This window comes from Eleutherodactylus coqui, chromosome 1, assembly GCF_035609145.1.
Source record: "Eleutherodactylus coqui strain aEleCoq1 chromosome 1, aEleCoq1.hap1, whole genome shotgun sequence".
Lineage (NCBI taxonomy): Eukaryota > Metazoa > Chordata > Amphibia > Anura > Eleutherodactylidae > Eleutherodactylus > Eleutherodactylus coqui.
In genome coordinates, this window is record NC_089837.1 from 156,827,934 (window position 1) to 156,854,528 (window position 26,595).

General features: G+C 40.1%; 1 protein-coding gene across 3 annotated transcripts in view; it reads right to left on the reverse strand.

Annotated features, from left to right (window-relative positions):
- Window positions 1-384: 384 nt before the first annotated feature.
- The window catches only part of LOC136627183 (tumor protein 63), a 63,443-nt gene continuing 37,232 nt past the window's right edge, over window positions 385-26,595 (reverse strand). The window contains exons 7-14 of one of the 3 annotated variants that reach the window (XM_066602129.1): window positions 26,343-26,425; window positions 25,741-25,865; window positions 24,860-25,033; window positions 11,251-11,408; window positions 9,570-9,711; window positions 8,475-8,550; window positions 7,772-7,865; window positions 4,303-4,440 (exon numbers count right to left, since the gene is read on the reverse strand). In XM_066602129.1, coding sequence (XP_066458226.1) covers window positions 7,788-7,865; window positions 8,475-8,550; window positions 9,570-9,711; window positions 11,251-11,408; window positions 24,860-25,033; window positions 25,741-25,865; window positions 26,343-26,425 — 836 coding nt within the window. In that variant the 3' untranslated portion in view covers window positions 4,303-4,440; window positions 7,772-7,787. Of the gene's footprint in view, window positions 4,441-7,771; window positions 7,866-8,474; window positions 8,551-9,569; window positions 9,712-11,250; window positions 11,409-24,859; window positions 25,034-25,740; window positions 25,866-26,342; window positions 26,426-26,595 lie in introns of all 3 variants that reach the window. The other 2 variants (XM_066602120.1, XM_066602124.1) reach the window with 2 other exon arrangements.

Genomic DNA, 26,595 nt, shown 5'->3' on the forward strand with positions numbered 1-26,595 from the left:
CATTTTACAGATTTGTTCTTGGCTAAGTGAGATGGGTTATTGCCAAGATCAAGAATGCTGAATTTCAAGGTTGCCAACTGTTTTCTCCTCTGATATCAGCCATCAGGAACAGTCAGTCTCTTCCCATATAAATTATATTGTCAGCAGATCTCTCCAAAATCATGTGGCTTGGCCAATATTTATCTAATGTGTAAGGCCAGCCCCATATTTACCCAGTCTGTTGCAAAGTAAAAAATAGTTCCTAAAAGTTACTAAAGTACATCTTTCTCTTTCTGAATTGCTCACTGATTGTGGGCTTTTTCCTTAGTTTAGTGCATGAGTCATGATAAATGCTTGGTTATTGCAGTAATAGCCTCCAAAGTATGACACTCATAAACTCATGGCAACTATTTCATTTTGTTTTATTTAGAAATAAATCAAACACATTTAGATAATTGAATTTGCAATTATACAAAATATTTACATAAAAAATATGTTTCTAAAGCTTGGAAACAGTTTAAGACTTTTTTTCATTTTATATTTTTTTGTAGTAAATGACATCAAAAGTCAGTGCTATAAACATTGAACATGAATAATACATCAGAGTCTTCACTGGATACTTCACACAGTAGCTGGCAATGAGGAAGCAGATCTAGGAAATGAGAAAAAGAACAACCAAAACTTCCCCTTTGAATCATGAACAGCTTATTTTATGCTGTCCATTAGTTCCAATATAGTTGAAATATAGGACTCTAAAGTTGAATATATACAGTTTAGGAAAAAAAACTATTGAAAATGAGAGTTTAAGATTAAAAGCTCTATTATTAATACAATAAATCTCATTTGGAAGTCCTGTTATCCCAAAAATATGAAAATGAAAAAAATGTATGAAGACAAAAATATACAAAATGCTTATAATATATGACCTATCAGTGCTATAATAAGGCAGTGGTACGATGATATCTGTCAATTTACAGTAAAGCTGCCATCACTTGTAGCCTGTATGGTCTATCAGAAAATAGGTACATTATATTCTGACTTCTGTAGCACAATGTAGGCCCATATAAATGGCAGTAACAGTAAACTAAGTGCCTGACCAGATGCATGAGTGGGATGTAGAAAAGCTCATGAATATAGCAGCCTCATAACTATGAGTCCACTATACCCCAGCGGACTTGTCATTATAATATGCAGTCTTTAAATAGGACAGCAAGATGGAAATTTATCAAGACTGGCATTTTATACGCTGGTCTAAGTGAACAGTGCAGTGGAGTGAAGTACGGCAGATTTATTTAGAAGTGCACGCTTCTTAATAAATTTGTCATGTCTGGCCGGCCTATGCTCCAGACTGTGAAATCAATGCCAGCTATAAGCTGGCGTAGAACTTAGCTATGATTTGCACCAGTTTCTGATATAAATCATAATAAATATATGAGGGGCTGGCGCCTTCCATGTTCCCGTCAACTATGTGCTGCCCACTTTAAAAATAAAGTGAAGGAGTGAATAGCATAAAACTGTGAAAAGTCACAATTCTTGGTGCAAAACACCACTTGTGGCAAAATTGCAACTTTCTGATGCCCGAATACTAGCAGACACTGGCGTAACTATAGGGGATGCAGAGGATGCGGTTGCACCCAGGCCCAGGAGCCTTAGGGGGCCCACAAGGCCACTCTTCTCTATACAGGGAGCCCAGCACTATGACTAAAGCATTATAGTTGGGGGCCCTGTTACAGGTTTTGCATTGGGGCCCAGGAGCTTCAAGTTACACCTCTGGTAACAGAAGTATATTAATAAATTCCCCCCTATATTCTGATGGTAGATCTACTTTAAATTTTGTTGTTTACTCTCATAATAGAACTTATGGGTTTCTTTTGTGTGACAGCTAATAACCTTATCATAATATCTCTACCTGGTAACAATGAAGCCTGAAGTAACCGAACCAATTCAGTCTTATTTGACAATAGGAGAGAATTGACACGTATCAAGAGCAAAGCATCGGCACAGCCAACTATTTTCCCAAGCTATTTTCAAAAGACGGACCAAGAAGAAGCAACTTTCAACCTGCCCCTAACCAACAGGGGACGCCAGACTAGAAAGCAGCACTAATATTGCTTAAGTACGGAATTCTGAATGTACCCGCTGTCAAATGCTAAAAATGTGTGTTCTCTAAATTAATAAATCATCCAAAATAATTTTAAAAAATCATGAACCATAAATTTGCATGAATTGATTCAGAGAAATGCATTATGATCCCTGTATCAAAGCTGCCTCAATAAAGAAAAGTGAGCTTTAGTAGAAATGAGCAACAAGAAAAGTTGTTGTCTATGATAGTTTTGACAGATAGGGCTCATGTATGCAACATCTTGTCAGTGGAATGGTTAGGCCATGTATCCCAAATAGCTGATGGAAAGAAAACCAAGTGCTTATATAACTGTAGGAATATTGGTAAAAATATACAAATAGTCTATTAAGAACCTTAGACTATGAAGTATACAGTAGTATAATAAAATGTAAACACTTTCAGTAGGAAAAGACGCCTATGCACAAAAGTTAATTCCTGATTGGCTGTTGAGAGCCATCCAAGTAAATTATCCTCATTGATATCATTTAAAGCGAACCTGTCATTACCTTTGAGCCCCACACTATGAGGATCAAGGGTGAGGGAATGGGAAGTCTGGGGAGCTATGTTTCATACTCACCGGGGTGACTAATTCCTGTGCTTAGTCCCCATGAACTTGGGGCATGGACACAGTGTGACTCTTTTTTAGATGGCTCTGTGCGCACGTTCTTCAATAGAAATGAATGAGGATGGATGGCACAGGGATGCAGCATAGGAATTGGGGCACCTGGTGAGTATGAAACACAGTTTTCCAGCCTCCTTGATCCCTCACCTTTGAGCCACATATCATAGTTTTTGGGGCTCAAAAGTGATGACAGGTTCCCTTTAAAGCGACCCCCCTATTTCAGGACAAAAGTCTGGGTCCGAAGGGTGGAGAGGATATATTACCTGTGAATGATTTCCTCAGCAGCCTCTCCATTCGGCTGTTTTGAGATTGCCAAGGTGACTACTGTCTTTAGACTACCTAATCCCACATTTGTAGTTATAGGACTACCAAAGCACTATACCTGGTCTATGATTGGCCAGCGCTGCGGATGTCACCATTGTCATGGCCAATCACAGAGCAGTGCATAGTGTAGATAGAAAATGGTAGCAGTCATCTTGACCACAAAAAGCAAAACCCGGAATTGGCAGAATAGAGGGATGGCTGAGAAGATCATCTACACGTAATATATCTCCTCCACCCTTCAGTCCAGGGACAGAACTTTGTCACAAAATGGGAAGGTCACTTTAATCAACTGTAACAAATAGAAGGAATCTATTGGTCCTGCTCATGAGGTAACACATAAGATTAAATTTGATTCTATGGACAACTACTAGTGTTCTTGTAGCATGGTAATGGCAATGGTTATAAGTGCAATAAGTGTTTACATGAGCTTGAAGGGGAATCTAAAAATTTCCATGTTTCAATCCGTAACATAATAGTGTTGGCAGGGCCTAGACAAGCTGGCATTGGCTGGCACAGAGAGCTTCTTTCTTTCGACTACCCATATAATAAAGCAAATATGTAATGGTTGTATATGAACTGGGTGTGGCAGTGTAAAAACAGGGTAAAAAAATACTTCAACCGGTAGGAAAAAATTAGTATGATAGTTTTGTTTTAGTTCAGTACAGAATACAGAAAAATAAAAATATGGCGACCACTTCTACAGTAAAATGAAATGTAGTCCTAGGGAGAAATAACGTATGCCTTATTTAAATGTGAATTTGCTGTAATAGATATATGGCATGAGATCAAATCCTTCTAGACAACAATTTTTGTTGTCGCCCTTTGCTAATATTATTCATTAAGTATCTATACAGTTGGTGCGTCATTTCTACACAGGGCTTTATAGTTCTTGAATATAAGTTACTGATGGCAACCAAATGGTGACTTATACATTTAGCTTTAGACCTCCATCTCTTACTTGTGTCTGCTGCCCACCAACTCCCCTATACATTATATATACACATAAATACAAAGGCGAGTGATGGAAACAGATGATAGTTTTGAAAATACAATATTGCCCTGTATGGCAACATTAAGAGGGAAAGTAAGAATTTAGTCATTCGCCTTCTTCCTTTATGCGCTGCTGCTTATTTCTTCGAGCATCCATATCGAAATTGAAATCATTCCAATCATCACGTGGTGGGAAGGAGATGGTCTGGCGCAGTGTGAAACGTACAGCATCAATGACTCTTTCTCCACGAGATTCGTTGGATCCCACGCTGACTGTAGAAGCACTGCTTGTTGTGCGCAACAGATGGGGAGGTGATGAGAAGTCATGGATTTGCCTGTGTTCTACTAGACCTTTCCAGATTGCATGGCGAAACTGCTCTGGGATCTTGAGGCTAATCAAGTCCTAAGTAATAAAAAAATTGAAGATGAGTCTTTATCAAAAGCATGGGTTCTATATATGCATTTACCTTCTAAATTTGGCCAAATAGTTAGCAAGCATCAATTTTATCAGCATATAATCATTTCTGTCACAACTGCTTCACTATCTGTTCCTCATCTGCCTCACAACTTGAGAAGCACTTTTATATAACTTATAGCAACCACTTCCACTTTCGTTTAAGAATAGAGATGAGCGAGCACCAAAATGCTCGGGTGCTCGTTACTCAGGACGAACTTTTCGCGATGCTCGAGGGTTCGTTTCGAGTAACGAACCCCATTGAAGTCAATGGGCGACCCGAGCATTTTTGTATATCGCCGATGCTCGCTAAGGTTTTCATTTGTGAAAATCTGGGCAATTCAAGAAAGTGATGGGAACGACACAGAAACGGATAGGGCAGGCGAGGGGCTACATGTTGGGCTGCATCTCAAGTTCACAGGTCCCACTATTAAGCCACAATAGTGGCAAGAGTGGGCCCCCCCCCCACTGTCAGCATAAAGATCGTTCTCCTCTGCCATAGCTGTAACAGCTGTGGCAGAGAAGAACAATGTTAGCCCATTGAATTCAATGGAGCCGGCAATACAGCAGGTTCCACTGAAAGCAATGGGCTGCCGGCGATCGCAGGATGAATTGTCGGGAAGGGCTTAAATATATAAGCCCTTCCCTGCAATTCATCCAGAAATGTGTAAAAATAAAAATATATACCGTATATACCGGCGTATAAAGCGACGGGGCGTATAAGACGACCCCCCAACTGTCACCTTATACGCCGGGAATACAGCGGAGCAAAGAATAAAAATCATTACTCACTTCTCCTGGCATTCTGCGGCGCTGCTGCAGGCTGTCGCTCCCTCCTGGTCCCCGGCAGAGCATTGCTTTCTGGACACAGGGCTTGAAATCCCCGCCTCCAGAAAACACACGTGCCTTCAGCCAATCACAGCCATTCAATGACATCATTGTCATTGGCTGTGATTGGCTGAAGGCACGTGTGTTTTCTGGAGGCGGGGATTTCAAGCCCTGTGTCCAGAAAGCAATGCTCTGCCGGGGACCAGGAGGGAGCGACAGCCTGCAGCAGCGCCGCAGAACGCCAGGAGAAGTGAGTAATGATTTTTATTCTTTGCTCCGCTGTATTCCCGGCGTATAAGGTGACAGTTGGGGGGTCGTCTTATACGCCCCGTCGTCTTATACACCGGTATATACGGTATATATTTTTATTGTAACACATTTCTGGATGAATTGCAGGGAAGGGCTTATATATTTAAGCCCTTCCCGACAATTCATCCCGTGATCGCCGGCAGCCCATTGCTTTCAGTGGAACCTGCTGTATTGCCGGCTCCATTGAATTCAATGGGCAAACATCGTTCTTCTCTGCCACAGCTGTTACAGCTGTGGCAGAGAAGAATGATTTGTCTTCTATATGTTCTCAATGGGGTCGGCGCTGCTGCCGCCGGCCCCATTGAGCGCATATAGAGAAGAGAACAGGAATCGCAGATCGCACATAGGTGCGATCTGCGATTTCTATGGCCTAAAAAGGACCGTTGGGGTTCTTGAAGCCTAAAATAACACCTAACGCTCTCCCTATAGCAGCAGCACCAGCAGCAGCACTTTCCCTGATTTATGTCAGAAGGCATCTGTGGCGAGCCGCAGGAGGGCAGATTTTAATACTCGGGTGACACCTAATCTCGCCAGCCACTCACTGCAGGGGGGTGGTATAGGGCTTGAACGTTGCAGGGGGAAGTTGTAATGCCTTCCCTGTCTTTCTATTGGCCAGAAAAGCGCGCAAATTTCTCAGGGAAGAAAATGAAAGTAACTCGAACATCGCGTGGTACTCGTCTCGAGTAACGAGCATCTCGAACACCCTAATACTCGAACGAGTATCAAGCTCGGACGAGTATGCTCGCTCATCTCTATTTAAGAACCATTAAACTTTTTTTATTCACTTCCTGTAGGTGTTTTAATTGCCAGTTTACACATCCCCGTCAGTTTAGAAATCCACTTCAAGTTTCACAAGGCACTTCCTAAAGAATTACGGACACTGTCCCAACAGTTATAGCTATTAAATACTTATTCAGTCATAGTGTAATTTAGTTTCTTTACTCCAAAGCAAGATACTAACTAAAATTGTCATTACCAATGGAGAGTTCAACCAGAAAGCCATGAATTTATAGAAAATTTACTCCTAATTGCTATGCTACCACCTCTTGCTCTAAAAGAGGCTTTAGACATAGGAAGATATCGAAATAGATCAATATTGGTTCCTAATGCTACTACAATCTCCGTTATGTGGATGACACAACTCTGCTTGCAGAAACAGAAGCAGGTCTGAAGCAGCTGATATGTAAGAATAAAACTGAAAGTGAAAAAATGGGCCTCTACCTGAATTTAAAGAAGACTAAAATTATGATAACTGCAAAAAACGGCCAAATTCAAATCAAAATCGACAATAAGGCCAAAGAATGTGTGCAAGACTTAATCTGTCTTGGTTCAAAAATTGACTAGGCTGCAGAATCTATGCCAGAGATAAAATGTAGGATAGCATTGAAGTGAAGAACAATGCTATACATGGACAAAATCTGGAAAAGTAGGGATATCGGTTTAGCAACTTAATGCAGAATAGTGCAAACCATCCTTTCCCCCATAGATATGTATGGATGTGAAAGCTGGACTGCGAAAAAAGCTGATAGGAGGATTGACGCGTTCGAGCTGTGGTGCTGGTGAAAGCTGCTGCGGATACCCTGGATGGCGAGGTAACAAACAGAGAAGTCCTGAATCGTATAAGACACGATATATCACTGGAGGGCAAGATGACCGGGCTCAGGCTCATGGATTTTGGCCATGTAATGCGAACAGAGTCGCTAGAAAAATCTATAATGCTTGGACAGATCAGTGGCAAAAGAAGACCTAGCTGCCAAAGGACACGATGGCTGATACTGTCAGAGCTGATACTAGCATGGGTATCACACAACTGAAAGAAGCAAAGCCAAAAAACATGGAGGGAGGGGGCCTTTAGGATCACCGAGGGTCGTGAGCAATTAAACGGCTAACAACAACGCTAGTACAGGAAAATTCCTTAGTCCTGGATAGTAAGGTGCAATAGATTGTCATAGGTATATTTAGGAAATGTTCCCATGATACATAAGATAAAAAGCATTGGCCTTCATAGGCTATCAATGTTCCCCCACTTTACTTCCTGCTGCTTGGGGCATGAAACATGACAGTTATAAATAAGTGGAAATAGTTTTAGTCGCCATGCCATATCTACAAAATGCAATACTATTGAAATGGGATGGAAACTCACCTCCATGGAGTAGTGCTCAATCTGATAGATGCTGCTCAAACCCTGGGTAGTGAAATAGTCCAGACAGGATGAACATCCCAATCTCGCTAAAAAACTACAAGAGAAGAAATCGTACTTTGTATAAAAAGCAGGTTCCAATTTAGAACAAAACGCATTTATTTTCAGAATATATGTTTTCAGAATACTACATGAGATATCAGACAACATAACATCTGTTATGTGCTTTCTGAATCTTTTAACACTTGGAAGCTTTTCAAAAATACTTCTTTAAGAGCACTGACATCAAAGCTAAGAAGTACGATTACTAAAAGGGTAGAACCAATCTGCACAGAATTTTCATATAATGTCAGTCTGCACTCATTAATGAGAGATGAAGATTTCTGCTCAATGGAGTGTTCAGACATGCTCTGAAAGTATAAAAAGCATCAAGACCTATAGGGACCCACTCACAGCCAGAAGAGTCAACTCAGGAGTATAATGGCAAAGATTAAAGCACCTGACCAAGCAAGCAGCGTAGCTGAAAGTGGCAGAGTTGTCGGGTACTTCTGGGTGAACCTCAGAACTTCACAGTTTGAAAGATTTTGCCCAACTTTACTAATTTGACGTGAAGTGCCCAAAACTCAGCCATGTTAGCCAGAAGTATTCCTTAATACAAAGTCTAGTAAAGGACTGGGTTGCAGAGGTAAAATTGGTGTCATCTCACCTCACGTCTTTCTTTTACTTGTCCATACGCATGCACAAATTGATTAGGGGCGGGGGATGAATCCATGCCCAGGTGACTGTAAGGGGGTGCAAAATACAACCCCTTACTTTCCATATATTTAATGTGATTTAGATGTTGATACATAAAAGATGCAGAAGGCACTTACGAGTTATACAACAAACACTAAGTTAATTACTGTCATGCAAACTATTGTATTATAACATGAAGAGAACAAACAAACTATAAAGAGTTTAGCACGATGCACAGAAATCCACTTAAGTTCAATCAGAAGGCAATAAAAAAAGAACTTGGAAGAATGTAAAAGTTCAATCTCTCAATGGGAATAAATACTTCAAGTTCAGACTTTCCATACAAGGCGCAAGACGAGATGATGTAGGAACTGATAGGAAATCCTGTCAAATGTTGTGCATATTTGATCCAGCAGATCAGTTTTGGTTTACACATTACCAATAACTAGTATCACATCAAATATCAACCTCGTGGATCTCGTAAGCGGGTTGGGTATATGCAGTCCCCTTTAGTCTACTTAGACCCATTAAGGAGGCTTAGGTGTGGAGATAAGGGGTAACTATAACTGGAGGTGTGTGAGTACCTGCCCGCTCGAGAGAAAAGGTTCGGGAGCCGGCGGCGGGCAGGGAGCTGCGGGGGAGAGCGGGGAGGAACGGAGGGGACATCTCTCTCTCTCCCTCCCGCTCCCCCCTGCTCACTGCCACAACTCACCACTCCCCCGCGCCGGCACCCGAACCTTTTCTCTCGAGCAGGCAGGTACTCGTTAAGGGCAATGCTCGATCGAGCAATTGTCCTTAGCGAGTATGCCCGCTCATCTCCAGGGGAGATATATTACTATAAATGTAGTTATATATCTCTATAAATAACAGAACAGTTGTTCCACATTCATGTTGGTATGGCTTTTTTTAAGCCTGTGTCAATCCATGCTGTCAGTATTAATATTTTAATACTAATATTTAAAAAATATTTATTTTTTCAGACTACAAAAACATTCTCCAGACAAGACTGACACTCATATCCACTGATCTTGTCAATTGGATGACTGGTATTTTGGGGGGCACTTACCTGGAGATGCTACAGTCTGTTGGATATGGTGGGGGAGGTGTGCAGTGTGATGCTGTCATGGATAGGGAAGGCGGCAGCGTTTGTGGTGGGCTTAGTCCATTAAGATCAGCGGCCATCGGCATATGTGCACTCATCATGGGAACTGGTAACAAAATAAACAGTGTATAATGTAAGCCAAAGACCTGCAGTGCATTTTTATTGGTGCAATCAATCTTTGGGTAGAGGGTTACATCAATATCTGATACATATTTTATTCGGGAAAACAGATAAAAGCTCCTGGGCTATGAGTACTTTGACAAATTTGGGATCCCAGAATAAAGACTAGACTAGTTAAAAAATCTAGAATTAATCAGTCAGAGGAATAACAGACAACATTACATATTTAAAGCGGTATTTTAGGCAATTAACACCTTTTAAATCAAAAATTGATGAAAAACTAGAAGAAATTTGGTCCGGAGGCTGCCAAAAAGCCTACAGTAGCATTAAAGGATTTGCAGGAGTTTCTGGCAAGTACTGGTTGTGTAGTGCATGTGACAACCATCTCCCGTATTCTTCATACGTATGGATTGTGGTGTAGAGTGGCAAGATGGAAGCAAGAAAGAAAAACATCCAAGCCTGGCTACACCTTGCCAAAACCTACATCAAGTCTGCCAAAAGTAAGTGGGAGAACATGTTATAGTCTAATTAGACTAAGGTTGAACTCTTTGGCTATAATTCCAAAAAGTATGTTTGGTGCAAAGCCAACACTGCGGATCACCAAAGAACACCATACCCACAGTGAAGATGGGGGAGGCAGTATTATGCTTTGGCCTGTTTTTCTGCTGCTAGAACTGGAGCTTTAGTCAAGGTGGAGGGAATGATGAACAGTTCCAAATATCAGTCCATTTTGGCACAAAACTTTCAGGTCTCTGCTAAAAAGCTGAAGAGGAAGAGGAATTTCACTTTTCAGCACGACAATAATCCAAAGTTCCTCCAAAGCAACAAAAGAATGGCCTTGCCAAAAGAAGATTGAAGTTTTTGAAGGATTCAGCCAGACCCCAGACCTTAATCCCATTAAAAATCTGCAGGTTGACCTGAAAGGGGCACTACACTCGTGATGGCCTGACAGATTTGGAGCGCTTTTGTAAGGAAAAGTTGGCAAACATTGCCTAGTCAAGATGTGGCATGATGATACTGTACCTACCCAAAAAGACTGAATGCTGTCATTAAATCAATGGGTACATCAAATATTTTAGGGTGTGAATATTTATGCAACCTCATTATTTTAGTGTGTTTTTTTTCAGTTCCATCCTAAAAGAATTTAGTTTGTTTTTCAATGTAATTCTACAGACAATGGTTCACATTGAAGGTGGAAATAAATCTGAAATGACTCATCTTGGCAGTTTTTTTAACATGGCAAAAAAAGCCTTTTTTAATAGGGGTGTGTAAAATTTTTATATTCGCTGTATATCATGTTTGTATGCTTAACAACATATGTAAAATAGTGCTCATGCACAGTTTGAAAACTGATCCTGTCTATGCTGCAGGGAAATGTAAGTAGATTTCCAACTTGTCTAAAGTTTCCCATAGACTAACAAATAACAGCCAATATAAAATAGCCACGGAGACTATAACTGTAAAATAATGCATTTTAAGACATTTTGGCCTGGGGCAATAGAATGAGTGCTGAGTATATACTTACTGTTAGATCCCATGCCATCTGACATGGCGTTCGGAGTAAGAGAGTTTCTCTGCTGTGGATTCATCAGCTGACTAACGGAAGGTAACTTGTTCATGCTATTCATCTTGCTGAGGGGAGGAGAGGCAGATCCAAAGGTAGGTTGTCCTTGTAATGACGATCTGTAGAGGTACAAAAAGTCCATGTTTGAAGTTGACATCAACTGGGGAGTTAAATTACTAGCAAATATCAACTTTTATTTAATCTTTTAATCCAGCTTCCTCAGAATTAATGGAGATAGACTGGATTACTAAAAGAATATACATATACATACACAGACTGCTTAATAGACTACAAGCAGAAAAAAGTATATAGTGAACACCTTGTTTCTTTAGTTCAATCTTCTAATAATCCACCACACTGTGGTGTGCATGTAGCAGATTTTAGACAGCACAGGTGATGATTTGGAGCTTTCCACCATCTAAGATAAAATAGACAAGGCCATTCGTCTTTGTTTCATGCTGGCTGATTTGCATAAAGACCTGGAAAAGTTCAGAATTTCTATTTTCATGTTCCTGTGAGGAAGTATTTTTTTTCCAACTCCATCATTCTAGAATCAGTGAACACATCTTCCGGGCAGGTATGTGAAGAAATAGGATCACTCTCACCCTCCAGGTATATGGCATCAAGCCAAGTGGAGGAGGTGATGAGCATACACCCTGAGTTACTGGTGGTAGGACGTAAAGAATCAATTACTTAGATTCCAGACTTAGTTCATTTGTGTTTTGATAATGAAAAAAAAACTATATATATATATTGCATGGCAGGCTATTGCTGACAATGATGGAAGGACTGATTACAGAATGGAGTATTTAAAATTGTGATTAGTCTTGTTGTCATAAAATGCATGATTCAGCATTTGTTATTGAACATAATGACTGGAAATTGTGTGTGAAGAGCATCCACACATGACTTAGACTGTCCTAGATTAGCTAATCTACATGCCCATTTAACAATCTTACATGTAATAAAGACATTTTTAATGAACCTACTTGTCTACTGCATTATTCAAGATGTCTAAGCACTGTAGCTACCTCTATAGGACTTCCATCTTCCGTGGATTCTGCAACCTCTTTCTTAAAAATGAGTTATCATATCTGAATAAAAAATTAGTAGGGAACATATACTCAACCTGGGTTCTGCTCAGGTTGTCTGGGCATCTGCCAGGGAATACTTAGGATGGTTGGCAAGGGTGGTTTTCACAATTGTGGCAGAGATTCTGCTTTCCTGCTCCATTCGTGAATCCCCGTGGCCAAACTGTTTTGTCTCTGGATAGAATGGACCTCTTTCGACTATAATGGTCCGACCAATTTCTGCCCAGCTTCCCGGCTTTTGGACGGAAAAAAAAGCACTGCATGGAGCTCTTTTTCTACTGGTATTTTCAAGCAGATCTGCCATGGAACCTCTGGCTAGATGTTCCGACACACATGTAAAACCAGCCTTAACAAACCCATATCTATGGAAGTGCTGCCAATCAAGAGATGTGCCACATACATCAAAAGTTGGTGTAATAGTGATAGGTGGGGGTATGAAAATTTGGTAATGGTGTAACCTGTGGCAGAAACAAGGCTTGAAGAACTTCTCTTTCAATTAATTATCAACCCAGCAATAAAGATGCATTTCATGACAAAGGAGCCCCTTCCTCAGTTGTGCTCGGAGAGCACACTCGCTTCTGTATCCTCCCACACTTACTGAAATCTAAACCAGATCCAGAAATCCAAGATGATGACCAACATGAACTTTTTCCACTAAGCGGTTACTTGGAGATTACACCCGGCGCAGAGGCTCTCGACACCACAGGTTTAGAACCCCTGGAACTCAAGATCTGGTTTACATTTCAGTAAATTTGCCCCCCTAGCAGAACTGCAGAAACTCTCCTTTGTCTCAATGCATGTATTTACTGCTGGTTGATAATCAATGAAAAGCGAAGTTGGACTTATTCATCCTGTTCTTCAAGTCTTATTCCAACCATATGGTTGCACCGATACAAAATTTTCACACTTCCACTTCCATGTCCATAGACTTGGAATGACCATCATATTTTAACCAGCAGCTCTCTTGAAAGTTACCATTGGCTTCCACTTTGTAACATATTTTAACACAAATGTTTTATAGTACTTAATTATCAAAAACTGAAGCTCTAGTGTTCGGGGTTGGTAACTTAACAGGCAACTACACTGATGTGTTTGTCTTATTGAACTTAAGACAAACCTGGATTATACATAAGAAAGAGAAGGAACTGGAACAAAAAGACATCCGATGTCCAAGATAAACTAGTATAAATATTTATTGGCAATTTAGAACATGCAGCCACTCGAAACAGCAATTCAAGAGGGTGCCAAGGGGAAACCCAGAGGACTTTGTCTAAACAAAAAAGAATATTTTCCAATTTTTATGCAAGATCACATTTTTATTTTTTGAGTGAATGACAAAATATAAGAAAGCACAGCATGTTCAATCCATACAATCCAATGTTAACTTTAGTATTAACAGTACAGTGGTAATAGCAGTAGCTGAACAGCATTGTAACATTGATATCTATACTTTTCCAATGGTGTTAACAATATGCAAATAAAAACAATGCAATAAACAATACTACTAAGTGACTTATGTCGGATGACCACACAGTAACCACAGTCCTACATTCTATAGTCAGCATTCCTGTTCTTTATTTGCTTTAGTAACTCCATATTGCAACAAACCTAAATGGAGATTGGCAATTTGGTAGCTTTAAGACTGGTTTCACATACGGGGGGAGATATATGTAACTAAATAAAGGCAAAACCGTCTTTGTTGCCAATAGCAACCAATCACACAGCTTTCATTTTTTGCAGAGAAAAACACAGAATGAAAGCTGCGCTGTGATCCATTGCTATAGGAAAAAAAGACAGTTTTGTTTTTAGAGAGTTTTATCAATCTTCCATTTAGTCTTTTTTAAAAAAGCATAATTTTTGAATTTTAACAAGGTATTTTTTAAAGTAAAAAATGCTATGTCTAGATGTTAGCAGGAGGTCAGTAGTAGAATATGAAATGTGCTACAAACAGGTTTTTTTTGTAGTGTCACTTTTTTCCACTTTTGCTTTGTTATCTCACTGACTTTTTGGCAAATTGCAGGATGAGCTAAATATGGCCTTTTTTTCTGACATTTTTTGATAGCAATAGTGTATGAACACTGAGGGAATAACACAGGGGACTAATAAAAAGGCCACAAAAAATGCCAGTAAAAAAATACCGACATCATTCAAAAAATGCATGTGATTACTCCAATTACTTTTCATACAAAAAGTACCAGAAAAAAGACTGTCTAAATGAAGCCTAAAAATGTCTCTTCTATATTAAAGCCTTCTTAAACACATGAAAAATAGTAGTACTGATGTAAGCTTCTCACTCACATGTTTCTGACCCATTGGGTCCTTAGTAGAGATGAGCGAGCATACTCGTTAAGGCGATTTACTCGAGAGAGCATCGCCTTTTTCGAGTACCTGCTGGCTCCTGTGGCGGCGCGGGGGGGTGGAGGGTGAGAGAAATCTTTCTCTCTCCCTTCAGATCCCCTCCGCAACCCCCCGCTCACCCCCGCAGCCCCCCCCCTCCCCCGAATCTTCAGGGACGAGCCAGCAGGTACTCGAAAAAGGCAATGCTCTCTGGAGTAAATCGCCTTAACGAGTATGCTCGCTCATCTCTAGACCTTACCCACAGCACTGTGGTATGGTGAGCCGACTACATACTGGATTTTAGGTACAAATATCTCTATATCGTTATTTTAAAAAATTATTGTAAAAATGTTCCATCGTGTTACAAACTGAACCTATTGCAATTTGCAAGTATCCTTATATATAGTAACTTAATAGTATCTCACTATCATCCTGGAGTGTTATGAGCCTATGACAAACAGAATTCAGTATACTGTCATTGAAGCAATGCAAATTTACAAAACCTTAATTCAAAATCAGGGAATAGTTAATGTAATCCTATGCATATTCCTTCCAGATAGTAACTTTCATTCATTTCATACGGATGCAACTAATGCATCTGCATTGCCCACTCAAAGGCTCACTTGAATCTATATCTTAGGCCACTTTCAGATGAGCGTATTTTTGCTCTCTATTAGGCTGAGCTAACGTTAATCTGTAGGACTAATCGCATGGCCATATTTTTTACAACTGTTTTTCGAAAATGGAGTATGATCTATTTTTTGTGCATTTGCCTCCCTATTTGTAATCTTTTCTATTGGGCAAATACGGATTAGATGAAAAATTGATGATTGATGTATTTTGAAACATGTCTATAATATGGATCCCTAGTGTCTTTATACACTTGTCTGAAAACGGCCTTAATCCTAAAAATTGTAAATACAGCCCAAGCCAAAGTTGTCGCTCCAATATTAGAAATATGGAACACTTTTATCTGTCCAGCAGCAATTACACATAATCTCACATGCCCAGCATTCACAAAAATCAGCAAGCTGGAAAAAAGCATTTTCCCAGCGTAACAAGTAAAATAGGATTAAAAAAATAAATGTATAGATTTGAGACCTGCTCAAATAGACACAAGTATCACAAACACCAATCCAGAAACATCTGCCACAGAAAAGGACAGGCGAAAAGGGCACAACATCTCCCAAAATGACAGATCTGTGCTTGAGTCCCTTAAAAAAGAATCTACATAGCTTTAAAGCCATACAAACAGCTCGTCTCACACTCCCATACATGTAAGTCAATTGAAATGTTCTTCTACAACACATCGCCAAAGATGTTTAGCAGTGGAACAACGTCATTTACTGAGGAACTTCTGCTCCTCTTTGCAGATGCTCACCCAGGTCCTTGGAGTCAGACTTCAAAGTATTTTATTCGGTTGCATGCAAATTATTAGCATCTTAGCTCACTTCTATAAATAATGTATTTCAGTACTCACAATTAGAGCAAATGACTGACTCCTTAGAAGAATTACGTCAGCCACTTGCATAGTGTCCATAGACGGGTATGTACGTCTGAATCACTTCAGGACAAGCTCCCTGAGCTCCATGTCGGGATATGCTTCATTTTTAAACAAACTTGTCCATTCATTAAAGGGGCTATCTGGACAGAAAATATTTCTGAAAATAGCTCAGAATGCTGCACAAACATAAAGGAAGCCATACTAACCCTACCCAATTTTCCGCTAATCTTGTTCTACCTGTTCCTGGTCCTTCACTGCTTTTTACTTCCTTGTGCAGTGTTGATAGCATCCCAAATCAGGGACATATGACTGCTGTAGTTAATCCCTAGTAGAAGTTAGTCTGTTTTTGGCTGCTGTGGTCACATGTCCCTTGTGTCAGTGATTCGTTGCTGCAGCAGGACCTGGAGAGCAACGAGGGATCGGCACCAGTGAGGTAGGAGCTGTGGGGCATTAGGGGAGGCAAGTAGGGTTTTATGGCTCCTGAGCAGTTTTCAACATCTTTTTTTTCTGTCCAGATAACCCTTTTAAGTATACTTATGGCTTGTCCTTAAGCAGGAACGATTTACATCAGAGCGCTACAATCACTCAAACTACTTGAACACAGTCCATTTAAAGCAGTTGATCACTGATCATCAGGGCATCTCATGTAATCAATTAGCAACTGGACTACAAACTCTGCCCAGTTCATTACTAGATTTTATGTGTTTAGGCCTTATTCACATGAGCGTTTTTAGCAGCCACAAAAAATCATTGGCCGACAATCGTGACCATCTGAAGCATTGGATTCCAATGCATTGATTCAGATGGGCAATGTTTAAATGCGTCAAATTGTCTAGGCCAAAAAAAATAGCATATCCGCAGCCGAATTCAGCAGCCGATTTTACACGTGTCCAAAAAAGATAGGTCTTGCCCTATCTTTTGACCAAAACACACTGGCAACTTCATAGACTCCTATGGGAGCCATCAGAGAAGGGAGGGGGAGGGAGTTTAGCAGCGGCTAGCACTGCTAAACACTGACAGGCATTTAAAAGTACTTTTGCCGAGTGAGGGACTTTGAGGCTGCGGTATATTTTCCCTGCAATACGCCGTAGCCGGACGTGTGAATGGACAAAAAGTCGCGAACAATAGCCACGACTTGGTCCTGGCTATTCTTCGTTCATGCAATTTTTGGCAGAGATGCAGGCAGTGTTAAAACACAACACCCATGTGAAAGAGACCTTACTTTACCAGATATGGTATTACATATTAATCAGCCCATTTCTATTGATAAATAGCCTTAAAGGGGTTTTTCATGCATGACAACCCCTATTCAAGGAGTTTATTGTTATGACTCCCCAAATAGCAGCTCCCACCATGTAATGCCACTCATGTGAACTGTTTATCGTTGAGAATTGTTCACTTCTCTTTCACTTCTCGCTCAGTGTTCCACATTCCTATGTAGAACACTAATCGGGGAGTGTTTAACGAGAAGGGATCCATCCAACGATGATTTTTAGTGCCGCTGAAACTGACTGATGAATGAAAAGTGCATGATTCTCATTCGGTCGTTGGCTCGCGTTTAAAGCGAATGATTATCATTCATTTTTGCTCGTTTTAACGCTTTATTTGAACGATAATCATTACATCTAAACCTACTATGAGACTGTTGACTACAATGGGCGTCTTGTAATGCATCCAGCACTTAAGTGTGCACATGTAAGCAGCTTCTCTGGTGATAAGAGCAGATCTCTGCCCTACCAATATCTAGCCTGCCGAAAGGTCATACCCCTAACGCACACGTATCTAAAAGAGCATCTCAAATATGTAATTCTAGGAAAATGTTCCTACAACAGTTTTCATATGCAATTTTAATGTAAAATCAATAATGAAACAATGCTAGAAAAATACTATAGCATGCCGTAAAAATTGTGTTCTTATCACACTGTGAGAATGGGACTTTATAAAATCCCCTTTGCAACAGCGTAAAGTTTGACTGCTGCAGTTATTTACCACAATGGCAACAACAAAAGTAAAGCACCGCCTGTAAATATACTCTGCTTTATAGGCAAATGAAAAGAAACATAGCAAAGAAAGTGCTAACGGTAGGCTTTTAGGGAAAGCTCAACTTTTCGGCTGCCTCTTACCAACTGTACACACATTACCGATACAGTGTATGCACTACTAAAATATGTGCAACAGTATGCAAATTACTAATGATGAATGAAAAACATCATTTAAGAATGAACATTCATTGAAATTACTACTTTTTACATTGCAAATCTATCGCTGATGTAAACAAGCCCCAGAATATGGGTGTTATATGAAATGTATATGTAGTTCTACAGTCAGATAGTATACTCATTAAAGATAGGATGGACCTTAATATCATGCACAAGAAATGATCAGTGAGTCCCACTATTGACATTCACAGTGGCTAAAAGAGTATTTATGCCATATGCATATCTTCTGGAGAAAATCATCCATAGTTCTGCTCAATATATGTAATCTTTGAATAAGGATTGTTTACAATGTAGTCCATAAAGCTGTAGAATGCTGTAATTTTCAGATTGTTTCAAGGCCGCATTATACAGCAGTCAGCATGGGGAAATACGTATTCCATCGGGATTAGACATACTGAAAGATCTGACCGCTCCTAATTTTACTATGTAACAGCAGTATTGTCCTAGAGCAAGGCCCAATGAGGAGAAGTCTATGGAAACATTGCAAGGTGAGGGAATGTGGAGTGTTTTGAGAAGCTTTCTTTGTCTTTCAAAGGCTCTCCCAGAGGTTCCAAGAGTTCATTCCGGAAACAGGCAGAAAGGAGACTGTAAAGAAGAAAGCAGAGAAGAAAAGAAGAAAAGATGAAGACATTGAGGAGTTGGAAAGTGCAGTGATACCACTATAACCACTGATGAGCAAACTTTTCAAAAGTTTGATTTGACCAGCTTACTAAATTTGGCCAAAAAATTCAGTTCAATCCAAATTAGTTTAAACTGAGCCCAAACTTCACCAATACCCCTAAAAGAAGAAGAAAAGGAGGAGGAAGGTTTTAGTGGGTTTGGCCAAGACAAACCGCCCAAGGTTTGGGTTCACGCCAAACCAAACTTTTAGCAAAGTTCAATCCAAAACAGGGTTCAACTGCTTGGGTTCGCTCACCGCTAACTAAAACTAAAGTGTGACGTACTAGAGGAGAAGAGAAATTTGTACAAAACTTTGCCGTCATCTACTGTAACAGGTATTTTCCAGGCTGAGACTATGAAAATCCTTCCATAAAGAAGTGAAATAAGGACAGAAAAGTGAGACATGCTCCTCTTAATAGTGTGTACCTACTGGCCAGGTGCTAAAAATGTCTTAGTCTGTCTTTTATTCTGTTAGAATTGGCACACATCGAACAAATATTCATACAATATTGCCTTTCTGGGAAAATGGACGTGAGAGAGCAAGTGTACCACAAAGATCTAAAAACAAAGGCTTACAATGTTGGGATTACAACACGTGCCAGCTCTGTAATTTCCTGAAATTCAAGCCAATAGCATGAGTGCAGGACAAGCAGCATGCTTAAGGTGGAATGAAACATAATGCTTCCTCCTACGATTCCATCTTGATATGCCTCCAGTGAGAAAACAACCTTAATGCCTGAAGTTCAAATTATCAGCAAGCCAAGCATACTATTACACAAAACAGCTATTATGACGGTGAGAGTTTTCAACACTGTGATAGTCATTTTATTATTCTTGTGCTTTCTAATTGATTTAGTCATCATCCTGTTGACTGAGATGTGTTGTATTACATACGAGTGTTTGCTATGTTATTCTTCTATAATGCACAGGTAAAAGAACCCGTCCAATTACAGCCATAATTCTTTGTTACTTAGATTCTCTTACTTGTATAACTATGTATATAATACTAATGTGCAGGACTTTGTATAAAGCATTTTATATCAGGACATATTTATCTCCATAATGTCTTTTATTGGGACTGCTTTACGGTTATTTATATGGGTCAGGAAGGGTATCGTTTCTCCTTAAAGGGGTTCTGTCATTAAAAAAAAACTTTCTCCTCACTGATCTTCTTTTGTCTCCTCCAGTCTCCCGGGCCACGTCACCTCCAGCTGGCTGGATCCTCTTCCTCCTGTTTTTGAGAGTCCATTCTCGGCAGTCTCCTTCCAGCAAGTCAGTGTACATGACATACGAGTTGGAATTCCCTGCTAGCCACCAGTGATGTAGCGTACATTGACCTGCAGGAAGGAGACTGCCGAGAATTGACGCTTCGTCACAGGAAGAAGAAGAATCATCTGTCTGAAGGTGATGTGACCCGGGAGACTGCAGGAGCCAGGAGAAGACTGGCAGGGAGAAGATGTGGTAAGAAGACTGCCTGGAGGAATAGGTAAGTAGTACTAATATATATATATATATATTTTTTTTTTTTTAATGACAGAACCTCTTCAAGGAAAGCACCTACGATGTGTGTGAGGAGACTTACAAGGCCATCCATGCTCCTCTGTGAAATATGCAAATGAGAAGATGGAATAATATCTCTGCAGTGCCACCTATCAAAAGGCAGCATTCCTGCAAGTCAGTGTTAAACTTTTAAAAAGTCTGGTAAAATTCCAGGCAGCTGAGTTGAAACCACCAGGCCCATTATAGTCAATGGAGTATGTTTGGCACTGTTTAGTTCCATCATAAGATGCAACCCGCTTGGCCAGGGGATTCCACCTTTCCTGCTGCCAAATAAAGTAGGAAAACGGAACAGATGTGAAAGTAACCATTCTGTGATATCAGTGGTGTGAAGGTTAGTGAGGAAAAAAACGTAACACACTAAAAGACATGTAACTTGCCAATTGGGAGACTTGGAAGAAGAGAAAGAGGAAGGAATATCCACAGCAGTGACAATCATTTCTCCAAAACACACAGGGGAGAATTTGTCATTTTAAAAACGGTGTAAAAAATGTTCACATTTTTGCACAAACAGAACTTTGCAACTGTTTAAATTTACACCGCCCATGCCAGCTTTAAGGAATTTAAGTATATTTCTCTCCAGAAACTGGCAAAAATTATATCAGAAATCTATACCAGCTGATAGGGGGCCTTATTTTATTTTTAGTTGCCTGACCGCCCTTAAATGCAATGTAAATGAGAATATATGTAGAAGAATGCAAGGACTTATATTAAGACTAACAAGGAAACACTGGTAAATTTCCTCAAAAGTCTTATTATGCTGACTGCACCATATTTACATATGATGCACTTCCTCCAGTCAAGGAGTAATCCAGGCAAAGTCCATTTCTGGAAATCTCATTTGGCGAGAAAAAAAACATGAAAAAGACATGATCCCTCCCCACTCCTGTTCTACAGGTGTCTAGTTCCCCGATGCTCTCTACTTACTGTTGCAGTAGGGATGATGTTCCAACAATGGCACAAGTGACCATTGCAGCTAGTCACTGGTTGAAGTGAGCTTATGCTTGGTTTCGGCAGTCACATGTCCCTAGTGGTGTTGGTGAAGTCATCACTGCAGCAGGAAGTAGAGAGCAGCAGGGGGCCAGGCATCTGCATAATGGGAGCATCAGGGGATCCAGCAGGGTGAGTATGGGTCCTTTTACATGGGGCAATTATCATTCGTGTGCTTTCAAACAGGAGCAATAATCGCTCAGTGAATGGAGGCACAGCAGCCCAGATACCTCTTCCGTCCGCCAGCCTCCATTCACAGTAAACAGGCAGTCATAGATAAATGACTATCTGCTTACACAGGCCGATCGTCATTTGATTTTTATCCCTGCAGAACTGAATAACGAATGAATTATGATTGCCCATTCAGTCATTGCCAGCATTTACATTGATTGATAAGATTCCTGCCATCCAGCCAGAATCTGAACAATAATCATTGAAAGGGAGCCCTATGGCTTTTTTATATTCTTCCAGCCTGGCGAGTAGAATTCCAAAAATGTATTTTACTTAGATACTATTTTTATTAGTAAGAGGCAAGTAATAGTTCATGCAAATTCAACATTGAAATAGTACTATAAATAATGGCTAAGAGCTGCGACTATCAATAGCAATCAGAACAGGTCAGTGATCGGAAGAACTATGGTTCACACTTCAACACTTTCTTATTTGTTATTGGTAGGAACAACAATTGCAGCATTTACTAACGTCCAAGAAAAGTATATGTGAGGCAATGTATAGACACAATATTTCGAAGGAAAACATAATTTGTGTCCTGGGAAATACACGTGTTTGTCTATGACTGTGTGCTTCATTTTCCAAGCTGTTTGTAATGGGTGTGGCTGAAACATTAGAAAGTAATCATTATTTGGGGTGTTGTTCACATTCTTTTGGCCATATAGTGTATCTGCTGCCCACTACATGCCCCAATGCCCATAAACAATCCTATAGAAAGGGTTGGTAAGGCTACAAATTTGTCTTAGGTCAAAAACACATGGCCACCGTAGCTGCGTAAGAACTTTTTTTTTCTCTTGTGCCGTTCAAATTCCGCACCATAGCGTGCGAGTTTGAAAAAAAAACAGAATATAGGTCCGCATAACGAGGCAAAATCACATTCATGTGAAGAAGCCCTTACAGTCAACTATGGTAAATTGAAATATGTGGTAATTATAAAAAAAGGAAATTACAACCCAAAATAGCTTATGTTAGACAAATCCAAAAGATGGAAAAAGTTTACTAAAAGTTACTAAAAGTTTTTTTAAGTGTTTTAAATGTATACAACTGAACACAAATAGATCTAACACACTCAAGTATTGTACAGTCTCAATCCAAAGGGACCACATTTTGGACCATTTATTACCAATTTACAGAGAAGTTCCTGTGTTTTCCTTGCACAGAACAAGAATGCATCGCTGCCCATACACATTAGACTAAAGTTGATGAAAATGTCAGAACAATAAATCGGGTGAATTTACCCATAAACCATCATTTTAGCTGAACGATGACAAACTATCATCATGTGGAAAGAAGTCCGTCATGTTTGAAATTTTTGTCTGATAGTTGGAGAAAAGATCTTTTGCTGCCATGAAGAACGTTCCAGAAAGGCTATTAGACGTGTATGGCAAGCTTGAACAATTCTAACAGCCTATATGGACTAAAATGTATATGGCTGCATCAGTGAAACAATTGCCCACCAGGCAATCGTTGGTTTAACCATCAACCTACTTCTGTCTAATGTGTACGGCCACCTTAACTCGAACTGTAAAGCCGCTTTCAGTCGAGCGCAATTTTAGTCTGTTTTGGTCCATGTTCTGCGAACTATAATATGGAACTAGTGTAAATCTAGGTATCTAGTTGTATGAGCATATTTTTATGGCTGTCTACAAAAGAAATTAAAACCAATGACAACAAATACAATGGCAAATGCAAATCAAATACTGATGACATACAGATGCAATATCATCTGTAAGACATCCATATTAGGCCGCCTGTACACAGCAGACCTAGATTCTGCATGTGAGTTCCTGCAGCGTATTACGGCTCTGACCCCGGCCAGTGACCCCGCATACCTGTTTCATCTATACTGTGGATGACCATGGATGCTTGCATTAGTCCTGCGCATTACATATTTTTAAAAAATGTTTGTTTTTCCCGCACCGTCGATAAGCCATGACACGGCTACCCGCTGCCTATCCGCAATGTCAATTGCGAATGGGTTGTGGGTTGGACAGCTTCAATTGTCTTCATTGGGAGCTGTCCACGCAGAGTCTGCACCAAAAAAGAGCATGCTGCGAATTTTCCTTCACTCGCGTAAATCGTAATTCGTTTGCAGGAAAATGCGAGTTTGCATAGCAGGCTTTGAATAGTTTTTGCTGCGGATCCTCCGTGCGGTCGCTGACCACTGATTCCGAAGCAAAAATCCATTTGTGTGCTGCCGGCCTTAAGCATCCGTTTTACTTACATATCACAATATGCTCATGTGAAATTGGCATAGCAGTGATTCTGTTTAAAGCGATTGTCCAGTTGTAAAATATTGATGGTCTATCCTCAGGATAAGTCATTAATAGTACATTGGCAGGAGTCCGTTGACCAAGCCGCCTGCTGATCAGTTCTTCACTGGTGCACTTTTTGGCTGAACTGTATTCTTCAGAAAGCGGACAGCTCCATTATTACTGTAGTGGCTTGGTAGTGCAGTTTCCATTGAAATGAATGGGATCTATGCCTGCAATACCAAGCCTGGCCACTACAATAAGAATGGAGCTGTCTGCTTCCTGCAGAAATCAGTTCAGTGCATAAGCATGTCGGCTTAGCAAACAGCTAATCAGCAGGGGTTACCAGGCAACAGACTCTGCTCAATGCTTTACAACCAGAAAGCCTTTTTAACTGCAACAACATAGTGCTAAACTGTATTTGCCTTTTCCACCTCTTTGCTATTTGCCCAATGTAGCACTATTTATCTATCTTCTTCAGTTTTCCTTTACTGACCGACCAGTTTGTAAAGAGCTACATACCAAAAATATTTTGCTGTTGTTCCAATACATATATCTTACAGTCCTATATAATTAGTACATATACAAAATATACATAAGACAATGCTATGATATGCTATTCCTATAGTACATTGCAGACTGAGCCAGAACTTCCATGGATCACCTATATTTGCATATCATGGTGAATTAAATTCTAACACAGATTAAAAGATGGTAGTGAAGTTGTACCGTTCATTTAGGTAATTTTCATCTCTGACATCTTGTTCTACTGGAGAATACTTTAGATTGTGTTCCATGTAGTTGGGGCTGTTCTGCAGTCTTTTTTGCCACTGATGTCTGGAGAAGATGTCACTCCTCCCTGTATTTCGGGGGCCAGGCATGTTGCTTTGTAGGCTTCTGTCCCTAAGCAATTTAATGTCATGTATTAAGAGTCTTAAAGCCAAGTTGATGAAAACTAATGCTATCCCAGGAAGCTTGGACAATTTATTATATAACATTATATGAATAATAGAGATGAGCCAACCTACTCGTTTCGAGTAATTACTCGATCAAGCACCGCGATTTTCGAGTACTTCCGTACTTGGGTGAAAAGATTCGGGGGGCGCCGGGGGGCGGGGGGAGACGTGGCGGAGCAGGGGGTAGCAGTGAGGAACAGGGGGGAGCCCTCTCTCTCTCTCCCTCTCCCCCCACTCCCCGCTGCAACCCCCCTCTCACCCACGGCGCCCCCCGATTTTTTCGCCCGAGTATGGAAGTACTCGAAAATCACGGCGCTCGGGCGAAAGAGGGGCGTAGTCGAGTAGGTTCGCTCATCTCTAATGAATAACTATACCCTGAGATGGCCAATCTTCTCTAGATGCTTTTAAACTAAGACAAAGGGAAACAATCTGGCCTTTGTATTTACGTGTGCACTTCTAATAAACTGTTAGAACTGCAACTACTAAATATGTCACTATGTAGTAAAGGAGAAAAATGTAAAAAAAAATAGGCAAACTGCAAAGTATTAACCTTAAAAGCAATAATAAAACATGCAAAAAATATTTCCCACACCGAACAAAGCAAACAAACAGTTTTTCATGTTCTTTTATTTTGCCTAAATATCATATACTTACTGTTTCTGCAGTAGATGCTGTTGTTGCTGTCTGTAGGTCTCAATGGTATGTTGTGGAATGTACTGCATAAGTTCCAGAGACTCTTTAATTTTCAATAAAGTTTCGTAGATCTCCCGGCCTTTTACCTAGAATTCAAAGAGAGAGAATGAAGACTAAAATATCTACAATACTTTTATTCTAATTAGTCACTAAAGATGTAGGGTTCAGTTCTTATTCAATATTTAAAGGGATAGTCTCATCAGAGACAAATCCCTTCAGAATGCAATAGTCATTGGCCAAGCTTCTCGCACCCCTGGCCAACAGCTCAATTTTTCAGGGAAAGCCTTGGCTGGCCAGATATTTTTCTGCACTGGCTCATAGAATGGCAAGGAGTGGGATGAACCCCTTAAACACTATTCAGATTGCATAAGACAGTCATAGTATAATTTAGATACACATGAGATGTGAGGTATTAGCCATGTCTTGCTCAGTGATTTTTTGTTATATTCATTTATAACCGAGTTCCAAGGAATTCAGTTACTTCAGTTGTAATATAGAAGCACAAGTATAAAAAGAGTTGCACATGCAAATAAAAAGAGGTTTGAATGAAGTGTGCGACTTACAGGTAGGTATAACACCTCATCGTCCGGTAACCGCCGTTTTTTCACAGATGTCATCTGAATACCATGTGTGGTCTGTCGAAAAGCTATTGACAAAAAGACAGCAAAGGAAAACATTGAAACTATTTTATCAAGTTATATCCTCTGGATCTACACAACATTATCATTGTTAGTAGTGTTGAGCACACAAAACCTGTAGAACACTTTCAGACTGAACTTTGCTAAAACCAGAACTGGGAGCAAAGTTCTACCTGAA